The following is a 27,253-nucleotide window of genomic DNA, read 5'->3' as shown; positions in this document are numbered from 1 at the left end:
ACAATATCAGATCTTCTCAGTGGAGATATTTTATATAAGACCCTTCCTGATGGACCCATTAAGGATGGATAAGGACAGGAACAAGATGGCGGAGAGGATATTACACCTCACCCTAGAGATTCTCTTCCGGCTTACTGGAGAGGTGAGAGATTCTGATGACATCACATTACATCATTCTTATCTATGGGAATAAAAGATGGACGGAACTGGAGAGGTGACGACTCTGGAAATGTCTGTAGTGAGATTTATTAATGTGTCTCTCCATAACCAGGATTATACAGTAGTAAAGAAGACCTCTAGTGAGTTTTGTCACACCGCTGAGTCTGAGGGATGGGGAAGACACCTGAGACCAATCATGGGGCCTCCATCCCACCCCCTTATACATGAGGACATCAATAACCAGAAGATCTTAGAGCTCGTCTACAAGATGATTGAGCTACTGACTGGAGAGGTGACATTGCTCGGAATGCTGGGACATTATACAGTAATGCTATGAAGGGATCGGGGGATGATGGTATCATTGTATGTGTCAGGTTCCTATAAGGTGTCAGGATGTCACCGTCTATTTCTCCATGGAGGAGTGGGAGTATTTAGAAGGACACAAAGGTCTGTACAAGGACGTCATGATGGAGGTTCCCCAGCCCCTCACATCACCAGGTAATAGACAGGACTAAATACACACGGCCTATAATTATCTGTATATAAAGAATGGATTCAGTCCCTGTATGTTTTTCCTACAGTTGTATCCAGTAAAAGGACAACACCAGAGAGATGTCCCCATCCTCTTCTTCTGCGGGACTGTAAACAAGAAAATCCCAATGTTCCTCAGGATCATCAGGTAGATGTTGCCACCATGAAGATTTGATGTGGAAAAGATTTCTTGTTTACATAATGAATAGATTTTTTCATGATGTTACATTGTCATCTTCTTCCCATTCAGGTCCCTACAATATCGGATCCTCGCAGTGGAGATCTTCTATATAAGAGAATTTTCCTGAGTGACCCATCAAGGATGGATAGGAGCAGTGACAAGATGGCGGAGAGGATATTACACGTCACCCTAGAGATCCTCTTCCGGCTTACTGGACAGGTGAGAGATTCTGATGACGTCACATTACATCATTCTTATCTATGGGAATAAGAGATGGACAGAACTGGAGAGGTGAGGACTCTGGAAATGTCTGTAGTGAGATTTATTAATGTGTCTCTCCATATCCAGCATTACACAGTAGTGAAGAAGACCTCTAGTGAGCGCTGTCAGGCCCCTGTGTCTGAGGGATGGGGAAGACCCCTGAGCCCAATCACAGGGCCTCCACCTCATCCCCTGATACATGAGGACATCAAAAACCAGAAGATCCTAGAACTCACCTACAAGATGATTGAGCTGCTGACTGGAGAGGTGACACTGCTGGGAATGCTGGGACATTATACAGTAATGCTATGAAGGGATTGGGGGGATGACGGTATCATTGTATGTGTCAGGTTCCTATAAGGTGTCAGGACGTCACCATCTATTTCTCCATGGAGGAGTGGGAGTATTTAGAAGGACACAGTGATCTGTACAAGGACGTCATGATGGAGGTTCCCCAACCCCTCACATCACCAGGTGATAGACAGAAGTAAATACACACGGCCTATGATTATCTGTATGTAAAGAATGAACTCAGTCCTTGTATGTGTTTTCTCCAGCTCTATCCAGTAAGAGGCCAACACCAGAGAGATGTCCTCGTCCTCTTCTTCCACAGGACTCTAAAGAAGATTCCAGTGTTCCTCAGGATCATCAGGTAGATGGAGAGAAGGTGTCATGAGATCTCCCCCATGATGTGTAGACGGCTGTGAAGGTCTTGTGCTCAGTCTTGTTTTATCCACCAGTATTATATGTTTTATTCTTGTGTAATGAGAACGGTGGAGATGGCAGGATTAGAGCTGATCATAGATGTGACTTCTCCATCTGTCTGTGACTTTTACAATATTTGTTTCAGGGTAAAGATCTGACCCATATTAATACTACAGAGACAAATGTGAGGGATGATGAGAGGTATAAAGAGGAGATTCCTAAAGATAACTACAAAGGTGAGTGGTAATCACAAAATGCAGAGAAATCACAGATTATCCTTCCTGTAGAATTCTAGTTTTCATTTTTCAGTGCTTGTTATCTCAAAACTTTTTGATGTGCATTTTTCCAGACTGAAGGATTTAGTGCTTAAACAAAGGAACACCCTCTTTAGTATCTTTTTCTATAAAGTATTTTAGCTACAACATTTCACAGGCCTAATCTAAAGTAATATAGTTTTACCACAAAGAAGAATATAGGGCCGATCTCAGTACAATCTGCTCTGATTGTGTGGTCATGTGATTGCTTCAGCCTAACTCCATCCACAGCAGGAAAGGATTAGTCTCAGCTGTGGATAGTGATTGGCTAAATCGGTCACAAGTTCATCATAAAGAGGAGACACGGAGACTGGCGGGGCACCTGGCCATCAGTGGAAGCGGATTATTAATAATAATTATATCTTCTGAGATATAAACCCTCGAGGGTCATGGACTTGACATCAATGTGCATAGGGCATATGTTTTTGTATCAGCCCCACCATGGACTTTATGTGGTGGCTGTACAGAATAGGTAAGTAACCCCTTATACCAGGGGTGGGGAACATGCGACCCGCGGTGACTTTTCATGCGGCCCGTGGACAGGTTCCTGGAGTCCCCAATGCTCGGGCGGCAGCCGTATCCTGCCGGCTGCCGGCCCTTTAGTCCCCAAGTGCATGGCATGCAGCGTTCATTACAGAACACTGCCTTCCCTGCACATGAATGATGATGTCATCGGGGTGAGCGGGGTTAGTGCCCAATGTATTCCCGGAAGAGCAGCTGCTGCCAGAGAGATCTCTGTGCCGGCAGCTCTGTTCCTGTCTGCTGGTGAGTGGTGATTTCTGTGTCTGCAGAGCTCTGTACCTTTCATCTGGTGATCTCTGCCCCTCAGCTATGTGCCCCCCCTGTGATCTCTGTGCCCCCCCAGTTATGTGCCCCAATATGATCTCTGTGCCCCAATATGATCCCTGTACCCCCCAACTATATGACCCCTGTAATCTGTGTCTCCCAGCTATGTGCCCCCATGTGATTTGTGCCCCCCTGTGATCTCTGTGGCCCCATAGATATATATCTCCTGTAATCCCTGTGCACCCAGCTATGTGCCCCTGTGATTTCTGTGACTCCCAGCTATATGCCCCCCTGTGATCTGTTCCCCCTTCCTGTGATCTTTGTGCCATCCCCCAATGATCTGTTCACCCTGTGATCTCTCTACTCCCCCAGTGATTTCTGTGCCCTCCAGCTATATCCCCCCCATGATCTCTGTGGCTCCCAGCTTTGTGACTCCCTGTGATCTATGTGCCCATGTGATCCCTGTACCCCCCTGCTATGTACCCTCTATGATATTTGTGCTACTTTGTGATCTCTGTCCCCTCCAGCTATGTGCCCCTCCATGACCTATGCCCCTTTGTGATCTTCATGCCACCACCCGGTGATCTATGAGTCCCACCCGGCGATCTATGTGCCTGCCCAGCAATGCCTGTCCCCCCAGTGCTGTATATCCTCCCCGCCCCCCCCAGTGCTGTATATTCCCCCCCAAGGGCTGCATGTGCCCCCAAGTGATATGTATATTCTCCAGTGCTGCATTTACCCCAGAAGTGCTGTATATATCCCCCAAATACTGAATGTTCCCCAACCTGTGATGTATATAGCCCCCAGTGATGTATGTGACCCCACCAGTGATGTATATTCCCCCCAAGGACATATATACTACCAGTGCTGTCTGTGCTTCCTAGTAATGTACTGTATATAGCCCCTCAGTGGTGTCTAGTCCCCCCAGCCTCCCCGGTGATGAATATGTGTGACCCCCGAATGATTGTAGAAATTTCCAAATGGCCCCTGACTGGAAAAAGGTTCCCCACCCCTGCCTTATACGATGGACATCTATGACCTCAAAATAATGATTCAGAGGATATGTAGAACCAGGACTTGTACAGCGATAATCCAGAACCACATAGAAAGGTTAAAACATCACTTTTATTCCCTGGTTAAAACTATTATTTCTGTGCAGGCATATGCTAACAAAAAACACAAACACATACACTTATGTCGACATACCCGCCGACGCATTTCATGCTTGTTCACGGCCCTTATTCATACCTTGGGGAACAATACTCATTATCAGAATATTAAACACTGGTGATTACATGGTACAGGAATATTCACTTAAACCAGGGGTGGGGAATTTTTTTTTCTCCCTAGGGCCATTTGGATATTTATACCATCCTTCGGGGGCCGTACAAACTCTGCCCACATAGTACATCCTGACTGGCACTGGTGTCAGGACATAATCTTTCATTGCATGCCGTTCAGTGTTCAGTAGTGAACACTGCATGTGTGTGCTAACAGAGCAAGAAGAAATGAATGAGCTGGTGGCAATCAAAATACAGCTCCCTGCCAAAGAATGCGGTCCCTGAGAATCTGCCGGGGGCCTGATAAAAAGTCATCGAGGGCCGTAAATGGCCCTCGGGCCTGAGGTTCCCCACCCCTAACTTAAACTAGCAGTAGAAATTAGACCTTAACAACATAGAAAAGAGATATATACAATATATTTTCTGTTTTTATTATTATTATTATTATTATTATAAGATGTTGACAGATCTACATGAGATCCGTCTCTTCGAGCCTCAAGATCTAGTACTCATTTTGTCTCCTGTCTTAGGATTCTTTTCCATTTTCCTCCTCGTGAGGTCTTGTTAACCCTTTCAACACTATCAAGAAAAAAGCAACACAGAAAAAGATGCACATCTAAGAGTACAAAAGCAATTATATTTTATTAAACACCATATAGCTCCAAGATTACAAACAATTAAAGCCAAAGCCTCTCACAAACCAATGCTTCTCACAAAATTTGAATATCATCAAAAAGTTAATTTATTTCAGATCTTCAATACAAAAAGTGAAACTCATATATGATATAGAGTCATTACAAGCAGAGTGATCTATTTCAAGTGTTTATTTCTATTAATGTTGATGATTATGGCTTACAGCCAATGAAAAGCCAAAAGTCATTAGCTCAGTAAATTAGAATAAATAACAAAAAACACCTGCAAAGACTTCCTTAGCATTTAACCCCTTAACCTCTGGAGCTTTTTTTGTTTTTTTTCGTTTCCTTTTTTCGCTCCCCTTCTTTCCAGAGATATAGCTTTTTTATTTTTCCGTCACTATGGCCATGTGGGGCTTTTTTTTGCTGGACAAGTTGTACTTTTGAACAACACCATTGGTTTTACCATGTCGTGTAACAGAAAGCAGGAAAAATTCCAAATGTGATGAAATTGCAAAAAAAGTGCAGTCCCACACTTGTTTTTTGTTTGGCTTTTTTGCTAGGTTCACTAAATGCTAAAACTGACCTGCCATTATAATTCTCCAGGTCATTACAAGTTCATAGACACCAAACATGTCTAGGTTCTCTTTTATCTAAGTGATTAAAAAAAATTCCAAAGTTTACTAAAAAACAAACAAATTTGCACAGTTTTCCGATACCCATAGCGTCTCCATTTTTCGTGATCTGGGGTTGGGTGAGGGCTTGTTTTTTTGCGTGCTGAGCTGATGTTTTTAATGATACCAAGTTTGTGCAGATACATTGTTTTGATCACCTGTTCCTGCATTTTAATGTAATGTTGCGGCGACCAAAAAATCGTAATTCTGAGTTTTGATTTTTTTTCTCACTACGCTGTTTAGCGATCAGGTTAATCCTTTTTTTTATTGATAGATTCTGAACTCGGCGATACCAAATATGTGTAGGTTTTATTTTTTTTTTTTATTGTTTTATTTTGATTGGGGTGAAAGGGGGATGATTTGAACTTTTATATTTTTTTATTTTTTTATATTTTTAAACACTTTTTTTTATTTTGGCATGCTTCAATAGCCTCATAGGAGGCTAGAAGCATCCACTACTCGTTCGCCTCTGCTACATAGAGGTGATACACCAATCACCTCTATGTAGCTGAATTACAGCATTGCTATGAGCGCCAACCATAGAGGTCTTCATGAGGCCTCTGGTTGTGATGGCAATGTACTGATGACCCCCGATCATGTGACGGGGGTCAGCGGTGAGCGTATTTCCTGCCGCACGGCCGGCAGCATTTGTTAAATGCCACTATCAGCGTTTGACAGTGGTATTTAATTAGTTAATGGGCGTGCACTGAACGCGATTCCACTGACGCCCATTGTGGGCACATGTCAGCTGTTTAAAGCTGACATTTCGTGGCTTTGAGGTGGGCTCACCACCCTGCCAGCTGATGTACTATTCTCTCAGCTAGTAGAAAGGGGTTAAAAGGGTCCCTTAGTCTGTTTCAGTAGCCTCCAGAATCATAAGGAAGACTCCTGACTTGACAAATGTCCAGAAGGCAGTCATTGACACACTCCACAAGGAGGTTAAGCCACAAAGTTCATTGCTAAAGAAGCTGGCTGTTCACAGAGTGATGTATCCAAGCATATTAATGGAAAGTTGAGTGGAAGGAAAAAGTGTGGTAGAAAAAGGTGCACAAGCAACTGGGATAACCTCAGCCTTGAAAGGATTGTTAAGAAAAGGCCATTCAAAAATTTAGAAGAGATTCACAAGGAGTGGACTGCTGCTGGAATCATTTCTTCAAGAACCACCACACACAGATGTATCCAGGACATGGGCTACAACTGTCCTTGTGTCAAGCCACTCATGTCCAATAGAAAATGCCTTACCTGGGCCAAGGAGAAAAAGAGCTGGACTGTTGCTTAGTGGTACAAGGTGTTGGTTTCAGGTGAACGTAAATTTTGCATTTCATTTGGAAATCAATATCCCAGTGTCTAGAGGAAGAGTGGAGAGGCACACAATCCAAGCTACTTGGTCTATTGTGAAGTTTCCACAATCAGTGATGGTTTGGGGAGCCATGTCATCTGCTGGTGTAGGTCCACTGTGTTTAATCAAGACCAAAGTTAGCACAGTGGTCCATCCGGAAATCTTAGAGCACTTCATGCTTCCCTCTGCTGACAAGCTTTTTGGAGATGGAAATTTCATTCTCCAGCACCTGCCCACACTGCCAAAAGTACCAATACCTGGTTTAAAAACAACAGTATCACTGTGCTTGATTGGCCAGCAAACTCATCTGACCTTAACCCCATAGAGAATCTGTGGGGTATTGTCAAGAGGAAAATGAGAAACACCAGTTTCAACAATTCAGACAAGCTGAAGGCTGCTATCAAAGCAACCTGGGCTTCCATAACACCTCAGCAGTGCCACAGGCTGATCGCCTCCATGCCATGATGCAAACAAAAGGAGCCCCGACCAAGTATTGAGTGCATTTACTGAACATACATTTCAGTAGGCCAACATTTCAGATTTTAAAATCATTTTTCAAGCTGGTGTTATAAAGTATTCTAATTTACTGAAACAATTACTTTTGTGTTTTCATTGCCTGTAAGCCATAATCATCAACATTAACAGAAATAAAAACTAGAATAGATCAGTGTTTGTAATGAGTATATATTATGAGTTTCACTTTTTGTATTGAAGAGCTGAAATACATTTTTGATGATATTCTAATTTTGTGAGAAACACTTGTATATGGACCAATATGCATTAATATGATTTATTACAATAATGCCTATATAGAATAATAAGTACTATTAGATCTATCACGATTGAAGAAATAGAATCAAATACATACCAATTTAGCAGTATAGGCACTAATGGATCCCAAGGTGAAATAAATAATTGCAGTCAGATATACACTCACCGGCCACTTTATTAGGTACACCTGTCCAACTTCTTGTTAACACTTAATTTCTAATCAGCCAATCACATGGCGGCAACTCAGTGCATTTAGGCATGTAGACATGGTCAAGACAATCTCCTGCAGTTCAAACCGAGCATCAGTATGGGGAAGAAAGGTGATTTGAGTGCCTTTGAACGTGGCATGGTTGTTGGTGCCAGAAGGGCTGGTCTGAGTATTTCAGAAACTGCTGATCTACTGGGATTTTCACGCACAACCATCTCTAGGGTTTACAGAGAATGGTCCGAAAAAGAAAAAAAATCCAGTGAGCGGCAGTTCTGTGGGCGGAAATGCCTTGTTGATGCCAGAGGTCAGAGGAGAATGGGCAGACTGGTTCGAGCTGATAGAAAGGCAACAGTGACTCAAATCGCCACCCGTTACAACCAAGGTAGGCCTAAGAGCATCTCTGAACGCACAGTGCGTCGAACTTTGAGGCAGATGGGCTACAGCAGCAGAAGACCACACCGGGTACCACTCCTTTCAGCTAAGAACAGGAAACTGAGGCTACAATTTGTACAAGCTCATCAAAATTGGACAGTAGAAGATTGGAAAAACGTTGCTTGGTCTGATGAGTCTCGATTTCTGCTGCGACATTCGGATGGTAGGGTCAGAATTTGGCGTAAACAACATGAAAGCATTGTATGGAGCATCTTTGGGATGTGCAGCCGACAAATCTGCGGCAACTGTGTGATGCCATCATGTCAATATGGACCAAAATCTCTGAGGAATGCTTCCAGCACCTTGTTGAATCTATGCCACGAAGAATTGAGGCAGTTCTGAAGGCAAAAGGGGGTCCAACCCGTTACTAGCATGGTGTACCTAATAAAGTGGCCGGTGAGTGTACAGTCATAGTCAAAAGTGTTGGTACACTTGGAATTGTTCCAGAAAATTACGTATTTATCCCAGAAAATTATCACAATCTTTCATATTTTGGTATACACATGTTTATTTCCTTTGTGTATATTAGAACAACACAAAAAAACAAGAAAAAAAGGCAAGTTGGATATAATTTTCACACAATACCCCAAAAATGACACTGACAAAAATGTTGGCACTTTTCCAAAATTTTGGGTTTTGGGGTTGTGTTACTGTCTCTGGCACTGGGTTCCTTGACTGTGTGCAAGGCATCATGAAATCTGAAGATTACCAAAGGATTTTGGGTTGCATTGCCCGGTGTCAGAAAGCTGGGTTTGCATCCTAGGTCGTGGGTCTTCTAACAGGACAATGACCCCGAACATACTGCAAGAAGCATCCAGAAATGGATGGAAACAAAGTGGCCAACATGAGTCCAGATCAAAATCCCATTGAATACCTATGGACAAACTATTTTGTCCAGCCAATTTTTGGGGTTGTAAGTGAAATAAATTCCATTTTGCCTTTTTTCTCTATTTTTTGTGTTGTTGCAATAAACACAGAGGAAATAAACATGTCTATAAGAAATTGTGTAATTGCAATCATTTTCTGGGAGAAATACTTAATTTTGTGGAATGATTTCAAGGGTGCCAACACTTTCGACCATGACTGTAGATCCATATGATAACGGTCTCACAGTATACCGTACCGAAGCCAATTGAATGTGCAAAATATCCAGAAAACGCCATACTAGCAACTCCAAAAGCCCTAATCATGTATAAGTAATAAAAACATAAATGAAAAATATATGTAATATCACAATTAAATAAGAATATAAATAAAAAATATAAATTTCCATACACATGACAGCTGATCTGATCACCTGTCATGAGCCTCTAACAGCCGCAGATGGATCCGAGATCCACCTCGTGGCCGGCGTTCATTGGAGATTGTGATTTCTGCTAACCATAGCTGTGCTGAATCCCTGCTATGTGTAGCACAGGCGATCAGGTAATCAAGTCTCCTAAGGGAACTACTGAAGCCGGTAAAAAGATGCAAAAAAAGTTTACAAAAAATTAATAACACAAACGTTCAAATCGCCCCCCTGAAAACAAAACAAAAAAAATGCATATTTGATATCGCTGCTTTCAGAAATGTCTGATCTATCACAATGTAAATTAAATTAATCCGATTGGTAAATGGCCTAACGAGAAAAAAAACTAAACGTCTGAATTACATTTTTTTGGCCACTGCAACATTGCAATAACAGGCAATAAAAACATTGTATCTACCCCAAAATGGTATCAATAAAAACTTCACCTTGGAGAGCAAAAAATAAGCCCTCACTCAGAGCCAAATCCAAAAAATGGAAACACTACGGGTCTCAGAAAATGGCGACATAAGCTATTTTTTTTTCACCACTTAAATAAAAAAGAACCCATACATGTTTGGTATTTATGTACTCACAATGACGTAGGTAATCATATTGCCAGGTCAGTTTTAGCATTTAATGAACATGGTAAATAAAAAACACAAAACAGAATTGTGGAATTGCATTTTTTTTGCAATGTCGTCGCATTTGGAATTTGTTTGCCCGTTCTCCAGTACGATATATTAAAAACAATAGGTTAATTCAAAGGTACAACTCTTCCCACAAAAAACAAGCCCTCAAACGGCTATAGTGACAGAAAAATAAAAATATATGGCTCTGGGAAGAAAGAGAGGAAAAAAGCAACATTTCAAACAGAAGATCATGAAGGGGTTAAAAAAGGTTCTTAAACCCCTTAACGACCGCCGATACGCCTTTTAACAGAGGCAGTTAAGGGTACTTAAACCACAGCGCCGTTAATTAACCAAACGCGACATGGTGTCCAATCTCAATTCCAGCCAATTCTGCATTGAAAAAGTCAAACGGCGCTCCATCTCTTCCAAGCTCTGCCGTGCGCCCAAACAGTGGTTTACCCCCACATATGGGGTATCGGCGTATTCAGGAGAAATTGCACAACAAATTTTGTGGTTCATTTTCTCTTTTTACACTTGTGAAAATAAAAAAAATTGGTTCTGAAGTAAAATGTTTGCAAAAAAAAGTTAAATGTTCATTGTTTCCTTCCACATTGTTTCAGTTCCTGTGAAGCACGAAAAGGGTTAATAAACTTCTTGAATGTGGTTTTGAGCACCTTGAGGGGTGTAGGTTTTAGAATGGTGTCAAGTTTGGGTATTTTCTGTCATGTACACCCCTCAAAGTGACTTTAAATGTGAGATGGTCCCTAAAAAAAAATGGTTTTGTAAATTTTGTTGTAAAAATGAGAAATCGCTGGTCAACTTGTAACCCTTATAACTTCCTAACAAAAAACAATTTTGTTTCCAAAATTGTGCTGATGTAAAGTAGACATGTGGGAAATGTTATTTATTACCTATTTTATGTGACGTATCTCTCTGATTTAAGGGCATAAAAATTCAAACTTTAAAAAATGCAAAATTGTAAACATTTTTGCCATATTTCCATTTTTTTAATAAATAATCGCAAGTAATATCGAAGAATTGTTACCACTAACATGAAGTACAATATGTCTCTAAAAAACTTCTCAGAATCAGCGGGATCCATTAAAGCGTTCCAGAGTTATAACCTCATAAAGGGACAGTGGTCAGAATTGTAAAAATTGGCTCGGTCATTAAGGGGTTAAGAGTATAAGAAACCCACTCCAAATCACACACCTTTTCTTAAAAATAAAGGAATTTTAAAAAGTTAGCATATTTGTTATCCCCATCATAGCATTGATTAACCCTGTAAGGTAAATGATACAACCACTTTTTTATTTTTTACAAAGTTCTGAATTTTTATAAGCCACTACGCCACTGGCTTATCAAGGTGCAGAACAAGATGGCAATGGTGGCTAAAATGGAGGTCTGTCCTCTTCATCGATGATTCCAGTTTTTGTTTTGAATGCATCAATAGCCAGAGAGTGGTCTGGAGACTACGGAGACCATGCAGTGAAGAAGCCTTAAAGGGAACCTGTCACCCCCAAAATGGAAGGTGAACTAAGCCCACCAGCATCAGGGGCTTATCTACAGCATTCCAGAATGCTGTAGATAAGACCCTGATGTATCCTAAAAGATGAGAAAAAGAGGTTAGATTATACTCACCTGGGTGGGCGGTCCGATGCGATGGGCATCACGGTCCAGTCCGGGGCCTCCCATCTTCTTACGATCACGTCCTCTTCTTGTCTTCACACCGCAGCTCCGGCACAGGTGTATTGCTGAGGGCAGAGCAAAGTACTGCAGTGCGCAGGCGCCGGGAAAGGTCAGAGAGGCCCGGCAGCTGCGCACTGCAGTACTTTGCTCTGCCCACAACAGGGCACACAAAGTACGCCTGCGCTGGAGTCGCAGCGTTAAGACAAGAAGAGAACGTCATTCTATGAAGATGGGAGGTGCCGGATCGGACTGCGACGCCCATCATACCGGGACCGCCCCAGGGTGAGTATAATATAACCTCTTTTTCTCATCTTTTAGGATACATCGGGGGCTTATCTACAGCATTACAGAATGCTGTAGATAAGTCCCTGATGCCGGTGGGCTTAGCTCACCTTCCATTTTGGGGGTTACAGGTTCCCTTTAACAAGGGAATGTCACACTGGTCCTACTCCCATGATTATGGTGTGTGGTGGCATAATGTACAGTATCCGGACCGCTCTAATATTTATCCCAGGTACACTAATAGCTTGGAATTGCAGTGTTATGGCCAGTCCTCCAAAGTATTACAGGAGCTGTTTTTCAACACACACGACAACTCCTGGGCTGCTTATTGCTTGTAGTACTGTGAGCTGCCTGCATGGTCTAAACGTGCTCTCATGTCCTGCAATGTCTCTGGACCTCTCTGCCATTGAGCACATCTGAGACATCATTGGTTGGCAATTGCAGTGGCAGATCTTAAGGATTTTCTTGCCCAAGTGCATTCAATGCTGCAGAACATTCCTCATACGACCATTAATAATCTCATTGGTAGCAACCAAAGCGTGTAACTGCATTTTTATGACACTCAAAACCAAGAAAAAGGAACATGCCATAAAACAGGGACCACCATACAAATGTCAATGTTTATTAGAGAATACAAAAAGCTAAAAACTTTAAAAACATTTAATAACAATCTTTAAGTACAAACCCATAGATGGAAATTAGCCTAACAGACATAAATGCACAAGACAGTAAGTATATCAGTGTCTACAATAAAGACTATATAACAATTAGCAAGACTCTGGTCACTGTTGAAAAATAACTGTATGAAGGTAAATGCTTTGGCACCAAATATACACCCGCTTTCACTGAGAATACCCCTGTGGTTATTTTGTGCTTGATATGACCAGCAAACTCTAATGTGCACAACATCCAAGATGTAAATTAGAGTTCTGGTCAAACTAAATCCTATCACAGCTGACATCACAAAATAACAATCAGAACAATTAGACCTCAAACATGCCCACATGAGATATGCCAATAGAGCAGGACTAGAGATCAGTGCAGATGTCATGAGGGACGCGTGGAAGCCCGACGCATGTCACCACTCAGCTGGTGGCTTCTCCAGGGACAGGTATGACGGCTCCAGGGTATTCATCAATATAAATGTAAATACCTTAATAAGAGGATCAAAATCAGCTGAGAATCACGCTGGTGAAAGACGGAAGCAACGTGAGCGGTGAGGTCCGGACGACTGGAAACAAAGTGCATGTGCATCGCATGCACGCCGGTATAGATCTACGAGACAATAACCAACTGCGCATGTGTAAGAAAGATCGGGTGAATGCTAATGAATAGACACAGATGCAAAATAACCTCCAACTCATGCGCATGCGCTGGGACTTTACAAATAAAGCGCCAAATACTGCCATTGTCAGCAGCTGCAGGGCTTAAATAGTACATAGATGGTAACGACGCTTACAAGGGCTAATTTAACCATATACCCAGGAGTGGGTGCTAATATACAAGATGTCATTTAGATAAGTATATGGCACAAATGATGCCTAATAGAGGTGCCAACAAAGCGGCAATAATAAAATTACCCACCAAAGGTTGAGATAAATTGCAATGTTGCTTTCCCATATATGAAAGATCCCCACATATCTTGATAACTTAATAGGAATACAATAAGAGTTAAATATTATAATTAACCAGGGGAAATTTGATGTCCCTTGAAACCGGAAATGCCAATTGCAAATATGTCGCAATATGTAGTAGTAGAATCACACAGAACTAACTACATTTATTAATTAAAGGCCAATGGGCTTATGCAGAAGACCACAAAGAAGAATATAATTGCTGCAGATAAGTGCAGAGGTGAGTATTAAGCAAGGTACCAAACTTTCTGAAATTTGGAGATAGGCCTAAAAATTATTGTTGGTAGTGGCCAATAGAATATTATATTAGATTCCAAAGTTGCTTACTAGCGATGAGCGAGTAGCATTGTTGCTCGGGTGATCTCCGAGTATTTGGATGTGCTCGGAGATTAAGTTTTTATCGCCTCAGCAGCATGATTTACAGCTTCTGAACAGCCTAAAAATGTGAGAATTCCCCAACAAACAAGCATTGCTCACATGTATTCAGCCTGTCTAGCAGCCGAAAATCATGCAGCTGAGGCGAGGAAAACTAATTCTCCGAGCATATCCAAATACTCGGAGATCACCCGAGCAACGAGTATGCTCGCTCTTCACTATTGCTTACCCAAAGGGACCCCACTCACACAACACAAAATACCATGATGAAATTTTTTAAAGATTTTAATAAAATACTGGAGTTAGAAAACCCTTTAAAGGGTTAAATTACACAAAAAAAAAGCCAGGAGGTGGATATGTACAGACCATATATAATCAAATGTGGGTATTATACTGCCTGCAGAGCTCTATTCTCTACTTTACAACTTTGGCATCAAGTATAATACCCATCTTTATATAGTAGTAAATACATGAATTTCGTCTTTGCACTTTATTTGATGATATCCGGTATGTGAATGATGGCACTCTGTCTCCTCTAGTAAATTTGGCTGTTTTTTACTATCTGTCTGATGGGTTTCCATCTCCTGGCTTTTTTTGTGTTATTTGACCTATAAAGGGTTTTCTTACTCCTGTAATTTATTACAATCTTAAAAAAATCCACCATGGTATTTTGTGGTGTGTGAGTGGGGTCCCTTTTGGTAAGCAAATGTGGAATCTAATATAATATTCTATTGGCCACTACCAACAATCATTTTTAGGCCTATCTCCAAATTTCGTCACCCGATCTTTCTTACACATGCACAGTTTGTTATTGTCTCGTAGATCTATACCGGCGTGCATGCGATGCACGTGCACTTTGTTTTCGGTCGCCCGGACCTCACCACTCACGTCACTTCCGGCTTTCACCGGTGTGACTCTCAGCTGATTTTGATCCTCTTATTAAGGTATTTAGATTTATATTGATGAATACACTGGAGCCGTCATACCTGCCCCTGAAGAAGCCACCAGCTGAGTTGCGACACGCGTCGGGCTTCCACGTGTCCCTCATGACATCTTCACTGATCTCTGGTCCTGCTGTATAGGCATATCTCACATGCGTCATGGTTACTGCATGACCACCTGTGAGTTTATTGCCACTTGTCATTTACCCATAACAAATTATCTTGTGTGCCTTTTTTGAGACTTTGGTTTATTCTCCAGCCAGATTAGGTAGGAATTTCTGTATATCTTATCATGGTTTGGTAATTGTAATATTTTTCCCCTTGTCACTTTTTGAGGTCTATTTGTTTTGATTGTTATTTTGTGATGTCAACTGTGATCAAATTTAGTTTGACCAGTTCTCTAATTTACATCTTGGATGTTGTACACATTAAAGTTCGCTGATAATATCAAGCGCAAAATAACCACAGGGGTATTCTCAGTGAAAGTGGGTGTATATTTGGTGCCAAAAAATATATATTTAGAATTGAGAGTACTCAGTGATTGATACCTTTTTAGTGGCTAACTGAAAAGATGGCAAAATATTGGAAGCTTTCGTGACTACTCGGGCATCTTCATCAGGCATAGCCAAAGCATTTACCTTCACACAGTTATTTTTCAACAGTAATCAGAGTCTTGCTAATTAATATAGTCTTTATTGTAGACACTGATATACTTACTGTCTTGTGCATTTGTGTCTGTTGGGCTGATTTCCATCTATGGGTTTGTACTTAAAGATTGTTTTTAAATGTTTTAAACATTTTTGGCTTTTTGTATTCTCTAATAAAAATTGAAATTTGTATGGTGGTCTCTGTTTTATGGCATGTTCCTTGTTCTTGGTCTTGTGTCATAGCTGTTCAGCTTCAGGATGACCCCGCCTAACTATTGATAGTGCACCCCAGTTCAGTCAGTTAATTGCATTTTTATAAAAGCCACTCATACTTGATACTGAAAAGATAGAGATGTTTTGACAATTTTGCTTCCATTTTTTATCATTTCCAAATTACTAACATGCATTTCAATCCTGTGATTTCCACAACTTCACAACTTTTCATTCTGGGTGTTACAATTTTAATATTGATGAGTGTGGTAACTGTGGTGTATTGTGGTACGTCTCCCACACTGCTCCCAAGGTTTAGCATTGTCTGCCAGGCTGACATCATGTCAACAGCACAGCAACCAATCAGTAAGCTGACTAATTGCCATGCTATCAATGTAATATCAGCTCTGCAGCCAATGCCAGACAGTGGGAGCAGGGTCAGAGACTCACCAGTGGATCCCAGGAAGGTGAGTCCACCGCAAATAGTTTTTTTAAAGCCAAATGCAGTGATGTACATATTTTATTTGAAAGGAAAGAATCCCTTCAATGGTATTGGTCAGTTATTCTGTCATGACTATGCTTATCAGCAAGGTTGTGCAACTGTAGAAAGCCGATGATGGATGAAACAGGCAGTGGATCCAAGGAATGCCTGGTAGTTAGGCATGCAGGGACTCCCTAGGAAACAGGAATTAGTCAATGACTGGCATTTTACAGTTTATGATCTTAAAAAATAATCTAGATCATGCAGAGAAGTGAGGCAGATAGACGTATAAGCATGGGATGAGGCAGGAAGCAGTTCAGGAGCAACCCAAGATCAATTTTTAGCAATGATTCAATGTCTATTGAAAAATAAATATGCATTTAATTTTTTGGGCAGGTAACTCGACCGTGATCTCAGAGAAAAACCTGATATTTTCAGATTTTAACGCAAATGATCCTTGTATCACACTTGATACTTTTGAAGAGAATCCCATTAAGAAAAAGAAATATAGCAAAAGGACTAGTGAACATCCAAGAGCACATACAAGAAAGAAGCCATTTTCATGTTCGGAATGTGGGAAATGTTGTATATCGAAATCTGATGTTACTAAACATCAAAGAATTCACACAGGGGAGAAGCCATTTTCATGCTCAGAATGTGAAAAAAGTTTTTCTGACAAATCATGTTTTGCTCGGCATCAGAAAATTCACACAGGGGAGAAGCCATTTTCATGTTCAGAATGTGGTAAATGTTTTAATCGGAAGAATAATCTTGCTACACATCTAAAAATTCACACAGGGGAGAAGCCATTTTCATGCTCAGAATGTGAAAAAAGTTTTCCTTACAAATCATCTCTTTCTCAGCATCAGAAAATTCACACAGGGGAGAAGCCATTTTCGTGTTCAGAATGTAGTAAATGTTTTATTAGGAAGAAAAATCTTGCTGCACATCTGAAAATTCACACAGGGGAGAAGCCATTTTCATGCTCAGAGTGTGAAAAAAGTTTTTCAAACAAATCATCTCTTGCTCAGCATTGGAGAACTCATACAGGGGAGAATATATTTTCATGTTCAGAATGTGGGATATGTTGTATAAAAAAAATTGATCTTACTAAACATCAGAGAATTCATACAGGGGAAAAACCATTTTCATGCTCAGAATGTGGGAAATGTTGCATGACGAAATCTGATCTAATTAAACATCAGAGAATTCACACAGGGGAGAAGCCATTTTCATGCTCAGAATGTGGGAAATGTTGCATAACGAAATCTGATCTAACTAAACATCAGAGGATTCACACAGGGGAGAAGCCATTTTCATGCTCAGAATGTGGGAAATGTTGCATAACCAAATCTGATCTAACTAAACATCAGAGAATTCATACAGGGGAGAAGCCATTTTCATGCTCAGAATGTGGGAAATGCTGCATAACCAAATCTGATCTAACTAAACATCAGAGAATTCACACAGGGGAGAAGCCATTTTCATGCTCAGAATGTGGGAAATGTTGCATAACGAAATCTGATCTAACTAAACATCAAAAAAGTCACACATGAAGAAGCCATTTTCATATTCATAATGTGGGATATGTTTTACACAAAATCCACATTTTGTTAGACACCAGAGAATTTGCATAGGTGACAAGTAGTGATGAGCGAGTATACTCGTTGCTCAGGTTTTCCTGAGCATGCTCGGGTGTCCTCCGAGTGTTTTGACGTGCTCGGAGATTTAGTGTTTGTCGACGCAGCTGCATGTTTTGCAGCTGCTACACAGCATGAATACATGTGGGGATTCCCTAACAAACCTGCAACCCCCACATGTATTCAGACTGTCCAGCAGCCACAAATCATTCAGCTGTGTTGACAAAAACTAAATCTCCGAGCATGCCAAAATACTCGGAGGACACCCGAGCATGTTCGGGAAAACCCGAGAAATGAGTATACTCGCTCATGATTAGTGAGGAGCCATTTTCATGTTCAGAATATGGGAAATGTTTTACAGGGAAATCACAACTTCTTAAACATCACAGATGTCACACGGGAGAATCCATTTTCATGTTCAGAATGTGGGAAATGTTTTAGAGATAAATCACATTTTGTTACGCATCACAGATGTCGTACAGGGGAAAAACTTTATAACATTTTCCACATTCTGAACATATAAACGGAAAACAAATCTTACTACACATTTGAAAATTCACACGGGGAGAAGCCATTTTCATGTTTAGAATGTGGGAAATGCTGGTCTTCAAAATCTGATATTGCTAAACAAGATAATTGACACAGGGGAGCAACCATTTTCATATTCAGTATATTGAAAATATTTTCAATAGGAAAAAACTTACTAGACATCTGAGCAATCACATGGGAGTAGCCATGTTTCTGATCATAATAAGAGAAATGTCTAGTTACATACTGGAGAAGTCACGCAGGAGAGAGATAATTTTCATTTTCAAAATGTTGGGAACATATTCTTATCTGTTTATTTTATTACTCAGGAAAATCACATGGGTAGGTCAACACTTTCTTTTAAATAATTTACTTTGCAAATTGTATGAGTGACATTCTATGTAAATTCACATGTCGTCATACAAGAGAAATGGAAAACAATTTAACCCCTTAATGACCGCCAATACGTCTTTTAACTGACCTGAGATATGAGAGAATAGCCTCCCCATACAGGTGACAATCCAGCAGCTGTTGGCTGTCCACTATAGCTGACAACTTGCTGTATCAGCCACGATCAGTGTTTGCACCGTCCATATCTGTTTAACCCCTTAGATGCTGCTGTCAATAGTGACTGCATCATATAGATGGTTAACAGAGTGTGGGGGGCTTTCTCTTTATCCAAATTGGTGCCCTCAGATCATGATTGTGTGGTCCTGATGTTTGCCCTGGCAATTCACAACCAAATAGCGGCCTTAGAGTCTGACGGCTATAGTAATCTGTTCAGAAGTTAGAGACACTTAGGTGGTAAAAATACACATTTTCATTTCTGTCATGTTACTTTGCATTAATTCCTGTAAAGCACCTGAAGAGTTAATAAACTATCTGACTGCAGTTTTCAATACATCAGGGGGTGCTGTTTTTAAAATGGTATCATGTTTGGGAATTTCCCAATATATGAGACCCCTAAAGTCACTTCAAACATGGATAAGTCCCTTAAAAAATACATTTTGTAAATTTCCTTGAAAAAATGAAAAATTGCTGCTTCATTTTTAATCTTCCTAAAATGCTAGCAAAATAAACTAACATTTTACAAATGGTGCTGATGTAAAGCAGACATGTGGGAAATGTTATTAATGGTTTGCTGTGGTATGGCCATCTGGATTAAAGGGATAATCATTAAAATTTTGAAAATTGCTAATTTTTTTTACATTTTTCTCTAATTTTTAATAGACCTATATTTACCATTATCATAAAGTATAATGTGTCACGAAAAAAACAATCTCAAGATCACTGGGATTTGTTGAAGAATTTCAAAAATTTGGCTCCGTCACTAAGGGGTTAAATCACTAAATGATGACTAATAAATGTGAGCAATTACCAATAAGAATCTATAAACTAATTGGTGCACCTTATTAGAGCCACCCATCTATTAGTCCATTGGACATCCTCTGGCCTTCCTAAGTGCAGCAATTTCTTGTTACAAAAAATTTAAATGTAGGAATATTGGCCCATGCAGGCTGAATGTCTCCTTGCAAGTGTTTCAAAAGATTGAATCTCTGTTTACTTCTTCCATTACTAATTCCCACATCAGTGATTTTCTTGTTTGCAATAAAAAAGCCTCACTTGTGGGGTGTCTCCACTCTTTAGGCACATCAGGGACTCTCCAAACCAGACATTGCATCCCCTAATGATTCCAGCAAATTTTGAATTCAAAAAGTCAAATGGCTTTTCTTTCCTTTCGAGTCCTGCCATACGCCCAAACAGTAGTTTTCCTCCACATTTTGGGTATCTGCGTGCTCAGGAGAAATTGTACAACACATTTTGGGATCGATTGTTTCCTGTTACCCTTGAAAAAAAAATGGGTTTAAAATAAAATTTTTGTGAAAAAAAAGTGAAATGTTCATTTTTTCCTTCCATATTCCATTAATTCTTGTGAAGCAACTGAAGGGTTAATAAACTTCTTGAATGTGGTTTTGAGCACCTTGAGGGGTGCAGTTTTTAAAATAGTTTTACTTCTGGGTATGTTCTGTCATATAGGCCCCTCAAAGTCAATTCAACTGTAATGTAGTCCATAACAAAATGGTTTTGTAAATTTAGTTGGAAAAATGAGAAATCGCTGGTCAATCTTTAACCTTTATAACGTTCTAACAAAAAAATGTATGTTTAAAAAATTGTGCTAATGTAAAGTAGACATGTGGGAAATGTTATTTATTAAATATTTTCTGTGATATAACTCCGATTTAAGGGCATAGAAAATTAAAAGTTTGAAAATTGCTAATTTTTCCAAATTTTTGATATTTTCACAAATAAATGCAAGTGAAATCTAACAAACTTGACAAGTATCATGAAGTACAATGTCACGAGAAAATATTCTTAGAATTGGTGGGACCTGTTGAAGTATTCCAGAGTTATTACCTTATAAAACAAGTTTTTTTTGTTATAAAACTCAATATAATTGTTTTTTACTTTTTATTTTGATGGTTTTATGCACTTAAACATTCCAAAATATTGTTCCTCTCTAGCTTTGATAACAGAGTTAAAACTCCTGAAAGGGACATAATGCTAATTTCATGCGCGATATAGTTATGTTGATGACGGCAGTTAAATGACCGCCAACAAAGGTGTATCTAGGTTTACTGGCACCCGGAAGAAGAATTCAGTTAGGCGCCACTCTCACCATCCTCAGTTTATTTGAGTAGTGGTTGTGAGTGACATCTCTACCAGAACCTGCTCCTGTGACTTCAGCTTCTGTAGCCAGATGCTGCTGTATTCACTCTGCTGGCAGCTCTGGTGATAGAAATGTCACAACCCGAAGCGCTGTACACTGGCCTTTCTAGCCACTAAGGTTACATTGATGCCACTACAGTTCTCAGCCAGTCTGGCAAGATGGGAGAGTGTGCTTCTAGCTGAAGTTATCAGCTCCCTGATCCAGCCAATTTAAGAGCGTCACACCATACTAAGGCTTCCAGCTTGCTGTTGGAAGCTGCTAAAGATAGCTTAGTGTTTCCCTTGCTTGGTGTGTGTCTTCTGCTCCTGTTTTGTTTAGTTTATTTCTGTATTGACTCCAGCTAGTTTTTCACTATTCTTATGGTTCCTGATTTTGTTCCATTCATGACATCTCTGCTTTGACCCTGGATGGTGACCTCTCCAACATCTGGATAGCAGCCCTTCCATGGTAGCATTCCACTGGGTCCTATCCCTGTACAGATGTTAAAGGGTATTGGGATTTCTCTGGAGTTTTCCAGACAGTGGCTTGTGTCGAGTCAGCTTTTTGAGCCTGTGGCCTCAGACAGACATTTCATTATATATGGTCCAAACAAATAATGGATCCCCTCCAAATGGTGGATCATTAAATGTAAGACCTGGCCAGTGTCCAAGGTCTTGCCGAGCAGACTCAGCAACTACAATCCACTAGGGCCCAAATCCTTGCAGCACCTCCGATGAATTTTTTGGAGCCCAAGGTAAACTTTCCTGACACATTTTCAGGTGACTATAATGTTTTTTTTTCTATTAAGACAATCCCTAGCTTGTATTTCAGGCTCCACCAACTTTCATCTGGTTCTGAGAACCAACATGTGGAACTCATCATATACCTGCTGCAGGGAGACCTCAGGTTTGGACCTTCTCCTAATCCCCTGATACTCCAGAAATATCCACTGTAGAATCATTTTTTGAGGCCTTAGAGCTGATCAAATTTACATTTGACAATCTGCAGCTCATAGTAAGCCAGCTTAATACCTTGAAAATCATTAGAGGAAGAGAGGTACCTGGGGAATGCCTGCAGGCTATACCAGATTGAAAAGCGGTTCTGTCAATCAAAATACTGACAGCTCGGCATTCTCCAGGATCGACCAGATGACATGGATTGTCATTTGAAAACCGATAGTACAGCTCATCATAGATCTCATTGGGCGGGTGAGCTGTCACGGCATCCCTAGGCCACAGTCAGTCCTGAAACCGTGACAATTGTACAGAGTTTTTGACAGTGTGGCGTTCAGCCACAGACTCACAGTGAAATTACTAGGCACATGATGGTTGGTTTATTTCTGGACTCTCTGATCATGTTAAGGACATGTTGGTGATGTGATGTCCCCTTCTCCTGACTCTTGATACTGCCATGTCCCTGGCTATCTGTCTTCATAGACATTTGCATGAACACAGACAGGAACATAATGCTGACTCTACCTTCTCCTAAGACTTGTTCACCTATTATCCTCACTGAGGAACCCATGCAGATTGGGGCAGGGCCACCATCAGGGCATTACTGCCCTGACTGGTGTATGGGGCCCAATGACCATAGAGGGCCCACATCGGACCCCGTCTCTTCTGGTCATTAGGCCCCAGCGGCAGTTTCAGTTAAACTCTATCACCGTGCAGGCCTTGGCCTGCACAGCAATAGTTAAAAGCTATAAACAGGTATATATATATAAAAATAATCCGCGCTGGGTTCTCCAGTTTTGTGACCACTAAATACCTCCAAAAAACAATAAATATTTGCACCTTTTATATGACTTTAAAAAACTATTAAAAAATAAGTTTGTCCTGTGTTTTAAAATAGCTCCACCGTGGAGCACAACATTACCATAAGGAAATTCTGAGCGAGATAATAAATTGATTTTTTACCTGGTGCGGTATAGTCGATAATGTCCACAGTTCTCTTTAGTCGGTCTTTGTAAAAGTCCAAATGTGGAAAAATGCGGCTTCGGTGGAGTTTTTTTTCCTCTTTTGCTTTCACGTGAGCGGGCTCCAGGCAGTGTCCCGGCCGGCGGCAAACAGCCCTATACTCGCTCACTGCTAGTAGCGACTATGCGCTGTTGTGCAGCTCTCGGTTCTCTGCCTCTGCAGGACCTTGCGTGACGTCACGGTCATGTGATTGCTCACGTGACTTGCTACAGATAGCACGGTGGACCAATTTCCTACTAGTTTCGGAATAGGACGTATTCCTTCATCAGGGATGGTCCGTTCTAGATGTCCTCCACCTATATAGCCCGCATTGGTCATATGTCCACATCATATATTAAAGGCGAAAAGCTCAATCTCACTATTCAAGCCCTTCGGTGCTAGAGTGTCCAGTTGAAATATCATTTTTGTTTCCTCCCTGGACATCTGCTGAATATAATTTCCTCTCCGCCAGCTTTTATTAACAACTTTAAGGCCTGTGATTAGAATATCCACGCTTGCGCCATTATGATTAGTGAAAAAATGTTTCGACAGCGGGTGGCCTTGAAATTTTTTATTAATGTTTCTCAAATGTTCATTGATCCTTATTTGCAATGGTCGTTTAGTTCGACCTATATATAATTTGTTGCAGGGGCATTTAATAGAGTAAATAACCCCTGTCGTATTGCAAGATATAAAATCTTTTATTCGCCACTCCGTGCTTCCGTTAGTTAGGGTACTGTCACACCGTGCAATTTTCGTCGCTACAACGGCACGATCCGTGACGTCGCAGCGTCGTATGAGTATCGCTCCAGCGTCGTAGACTGCGGTCACACTTTGCAATCACGGCGCTGGAGCGATGCCGAGGTTCGCTGGTAACCAGGGTAAACATCGGGTTACTAAGCGCAGGGCCGCGCTTAGTAACCCGATGTTTACCGTGGTTACCAGCGTAAAAGTAAAAAAAAACAAACCGTACATACTCACCATCTGATGTCTGTCAGGTCCCTTGCAGTCTGCTTCCCGCTCTGACTGAGTGCAGCCGTACAGTAAGAGCAGAGCGCAGCGGTGACGTCACCGCTGTGATCTGCTCTCACTTTCCGGCCGGCGCTCACAGTCAGAGCGGGAAGCAGACTGCAAGGGACCTGACAGACATCAGATGGTGAGTATGTACGGTTTTTTTTTTTTTACTTTTACGCTGGTAACCACGGTAAACATTGGGTTACTAAGCGCGGCCCTGCGCTTAGTAACCCGATGTTTACCCTGGTTACCAGCGAACGCATCGCTGGATCGCTGTCACACACAACGATCCAGCGATGACAGCGGGAGATCCAGCGACGAAAGAAAGTTTCAAACGATCTGCTACGACGTACGATTCTCAGCAGGGTCCCTGATCGCTGCTGCGTGTCAGACACTGCTAGAACGTCACGAATCGTACCGTCGTAGCGATCAAAATTGCACTGTGTGACAGTACCCTAAGAGTTGTTTTTTTGTTTTTAATAATTTACACGCTTTACATTTCATGCAGGTATAGAACCCATGACCTCTGGACATGTGAGGATATTTGTTTGCACCATGGACGTGTGGAACCGTAGGAGCTATTGTATTTCCCAGATTGTTAGCCTTTCTGTAGATAAACAGAGGGTGCTCAGGAAGTTTGTCCCCTATAATTTTATCTTCTTTAAGAATGTCCCAATGTCTTTTTACTATCTTCCTAAGAAGATACGTATTTGCATTATACTGTGTAATAATGGGGACTGTTTCTAGAGGTGACTGTTTTTCACTTCTTCCTTTTATTTGAAGTAGTTTTGATCTGGGTATCTCCTCCACTGTGTTTTTTGCCAAAGATAGGGAGCACGGAGAGTTTTGGCCACAAAGTGTTAATGCAGCAGAAGAGGGAGAAGAGAAATCCTGAAGTCATTTTTATTTTTTTTTTCTGCACTGTGTTTAGCCTCTCCCCTCCCCTTAATCTTTGGGTGGTTCTGAATTTAGTTGCAGATATGGACATTCAGAGTCTGTCTTCTAGTGTGGATCATCTCACTGCAAGGGTGCAGGGCATTCAGGATTATGTAGTCCGCAGTCCTATGTCAGAGCCTAAAATACCAATTCCTGAACTGTTCTCCGGAGACAGATCTAGGTTTTTGAATTTTAAAGGGCCACTGTCACCCCCCCCCCAGGCGTTATAAACTAAAAGAGCCACCTTGTGCAGCAGTAATGCTGCAGTCTAACAAGGTGGCTCTTTTAGTTTTTGATTAAGTTATTACCGCAATAAAACGTTTTAAAAATTGGCCAAACGTACCAGATATTGTATCTGGAGGCGGTCCGAAGCGTCCTCTATCAATCCCCCAACTGCCGTCACTCTTCTCTTCAGGGCCGATGGTACCCGCCCCCTTCGCGTTGTTTCTTCTTAAATCCGGCGCCTGCGCTGTGCGTGCCTGCCTGGGGCCTGCGCAGTCTTCATTGTGAGTCACAGCTCAGACGCAGGGTGCCTGACTGCGCCTGTGCGGGCAGTGCGGCCACCCTGTGACTGACTCCCCGCCCCGCACTGTGTTATTCATTATGCACAGTGCGGGGCTGGCATTCCTGGGCATGCGCACTGCGCTGTCCAGGCCCTCCCCCATCTCGGACGCTCTCCCATCTCCCCCTGCTCCCCCGCCTTACGGCATTGTTATTTTCGGCTGCCGCATTCCAGACGCTGGTGAGAATTAGTGTCTATTGCGGCAAGCTGCTATGTGTTTGTATGTTTTAATCAGGGGCGGATTATATGAGGGTCAATCTGTGCGGTAGCCCAGGGCTACCGCACAGATTGACCCTCTGTGACTGTGAATGCTGTTATGACCCCAATGGCGAGGGTCTCAGAGGTACGTGGAAGTCTGCAGAATACAAAAATCCAGCTCATAGGGCAGTGGTAACTGGGTTGACCATATATCTACTCCTAACGCCAACACTAGAAGTAGCCGGGGATCATTCCTACGTTGATTCTAGATGACACGCTCCAGCCGGAGAATCTAGCTACCCCTAGTAGAGGAAAACAAAAGACCTTTCTTGCCTCCAGAGAAGGGGACCCCAAAGCTGGATAGAAGCCCCCCACAAATAATAACGGTGAGGTAAGAGGAAATGACAAACACAGAAATGAACCAGGTTTAGCACAGAGAGGCCCGCTTACTGATAGCAGAATAAAGAAAGGTAACTTATATGGTCAACAAAAACCCTATCAAAATCCACACTGGAAATTCAAGAACCCCCGAACCGTCTAACGGTCCGGGGGGAGAACACCAGCCCCCTAGAGCTTCCAGCAAAGGTCAGGATATAGATTTGGAACAAGCTGGACAAAAATACAAAACCAAAACAAATAGCAAAAAGCAAAAGGCAGACTTAGCTGATATAACTGGAACCAGGATCAGTAGACAAGAGCACAGCAGACTAGCTCTGATAACTACGTTGCCAGGCATAGAACTGAAGGTCTAGGGAGCTTATATAGCAACACCCCTAACTAACGACCCAGGTGCGGATAAAAGGAATGACAGAAAAACCAGAGTCAAAAAACTAGTAACCACTAGAGGGAGCAAAAAGCAAATTCACAACAGTACCCCCCCCTTAGTGAGGGGTCACCGAACCCTCACCACGACCACCAGGGCGATCAGGATGAGCGGCATGAAAGGCACGAACTAAATCGGCCGCATGAACATCAGAGGCGACCACCCAGGAATTATCCTCCTGACCATAGCCCTTCCACTTGACCAGGTACTGAAGCCTCCGCCTGGAGAGGCGAGAATCCAAGATCTTCTCCACCACGTACTCCAACTCGCCCTCAACCAACACCGGAGCAGGAGGCTCAGCAGAAGGAACTACAGGCACAATGTACCGCCGCAACAAGGACCTATGAAATACATTGTGAATAGCAAACGACACAGGAAGATCCAGACGAAAAGATACAGGATTAAGGATTTCCAATATCTTGTAAGGCCCAATAAAACGAG

The 27,253-nt window shown here is 41.6% G+C and overlaps 1 protein-coding gene across 1 annotated transcript; it reads left to right on the top strand.

Annotated features, from left to right (window-relative positions):
* Positions 1–21,296, top strand: LOC143767427 (uncharacterized). The gene is made up of 10 exons (XM_077255758.1): positions 1–142; positions 272–451; positions 534–657; positions 741–838; positions 941–1,090; positions 1,220–1,399; positions 1,483–1,606; positions 1,690–1,784; positions 1,983–2,073; positions 16,846–21,296. The coding sequence occupies exons 1-10, from the start codon at positions 50–52 to the stop codon at positions 18,003–18,005; spliced, it is 2,295 nt and encodes a 764-aa protein (XP_077111873.1). The 5' UTR covers positions 1–49; the 3' UTR covers positions 18,006–21,296.
* The last annotated feature ends 5,957 nt before the right edge of the window (positions 21,297–27,253 follow it).

Source organism: Ranitomeya variabilis, chromosome 4, assembly GCF_051348905.1.
Source record: "Ranitomeya variabilis isolate aRanVar5 chromosome 4, aRanVar5.hap1, whole genome shotgun sequence".
In the NCBI taxonomy this organism is placed as follows: Eukaryota; Metazoa; Chordata; class Amphibia; order Anura; family Dendrobatidae; genus Ranitomeya; species Ranitomeya variabilis.
This window is presented reverse-complemented; position numbering and strand designations above follow the sequence as displayed.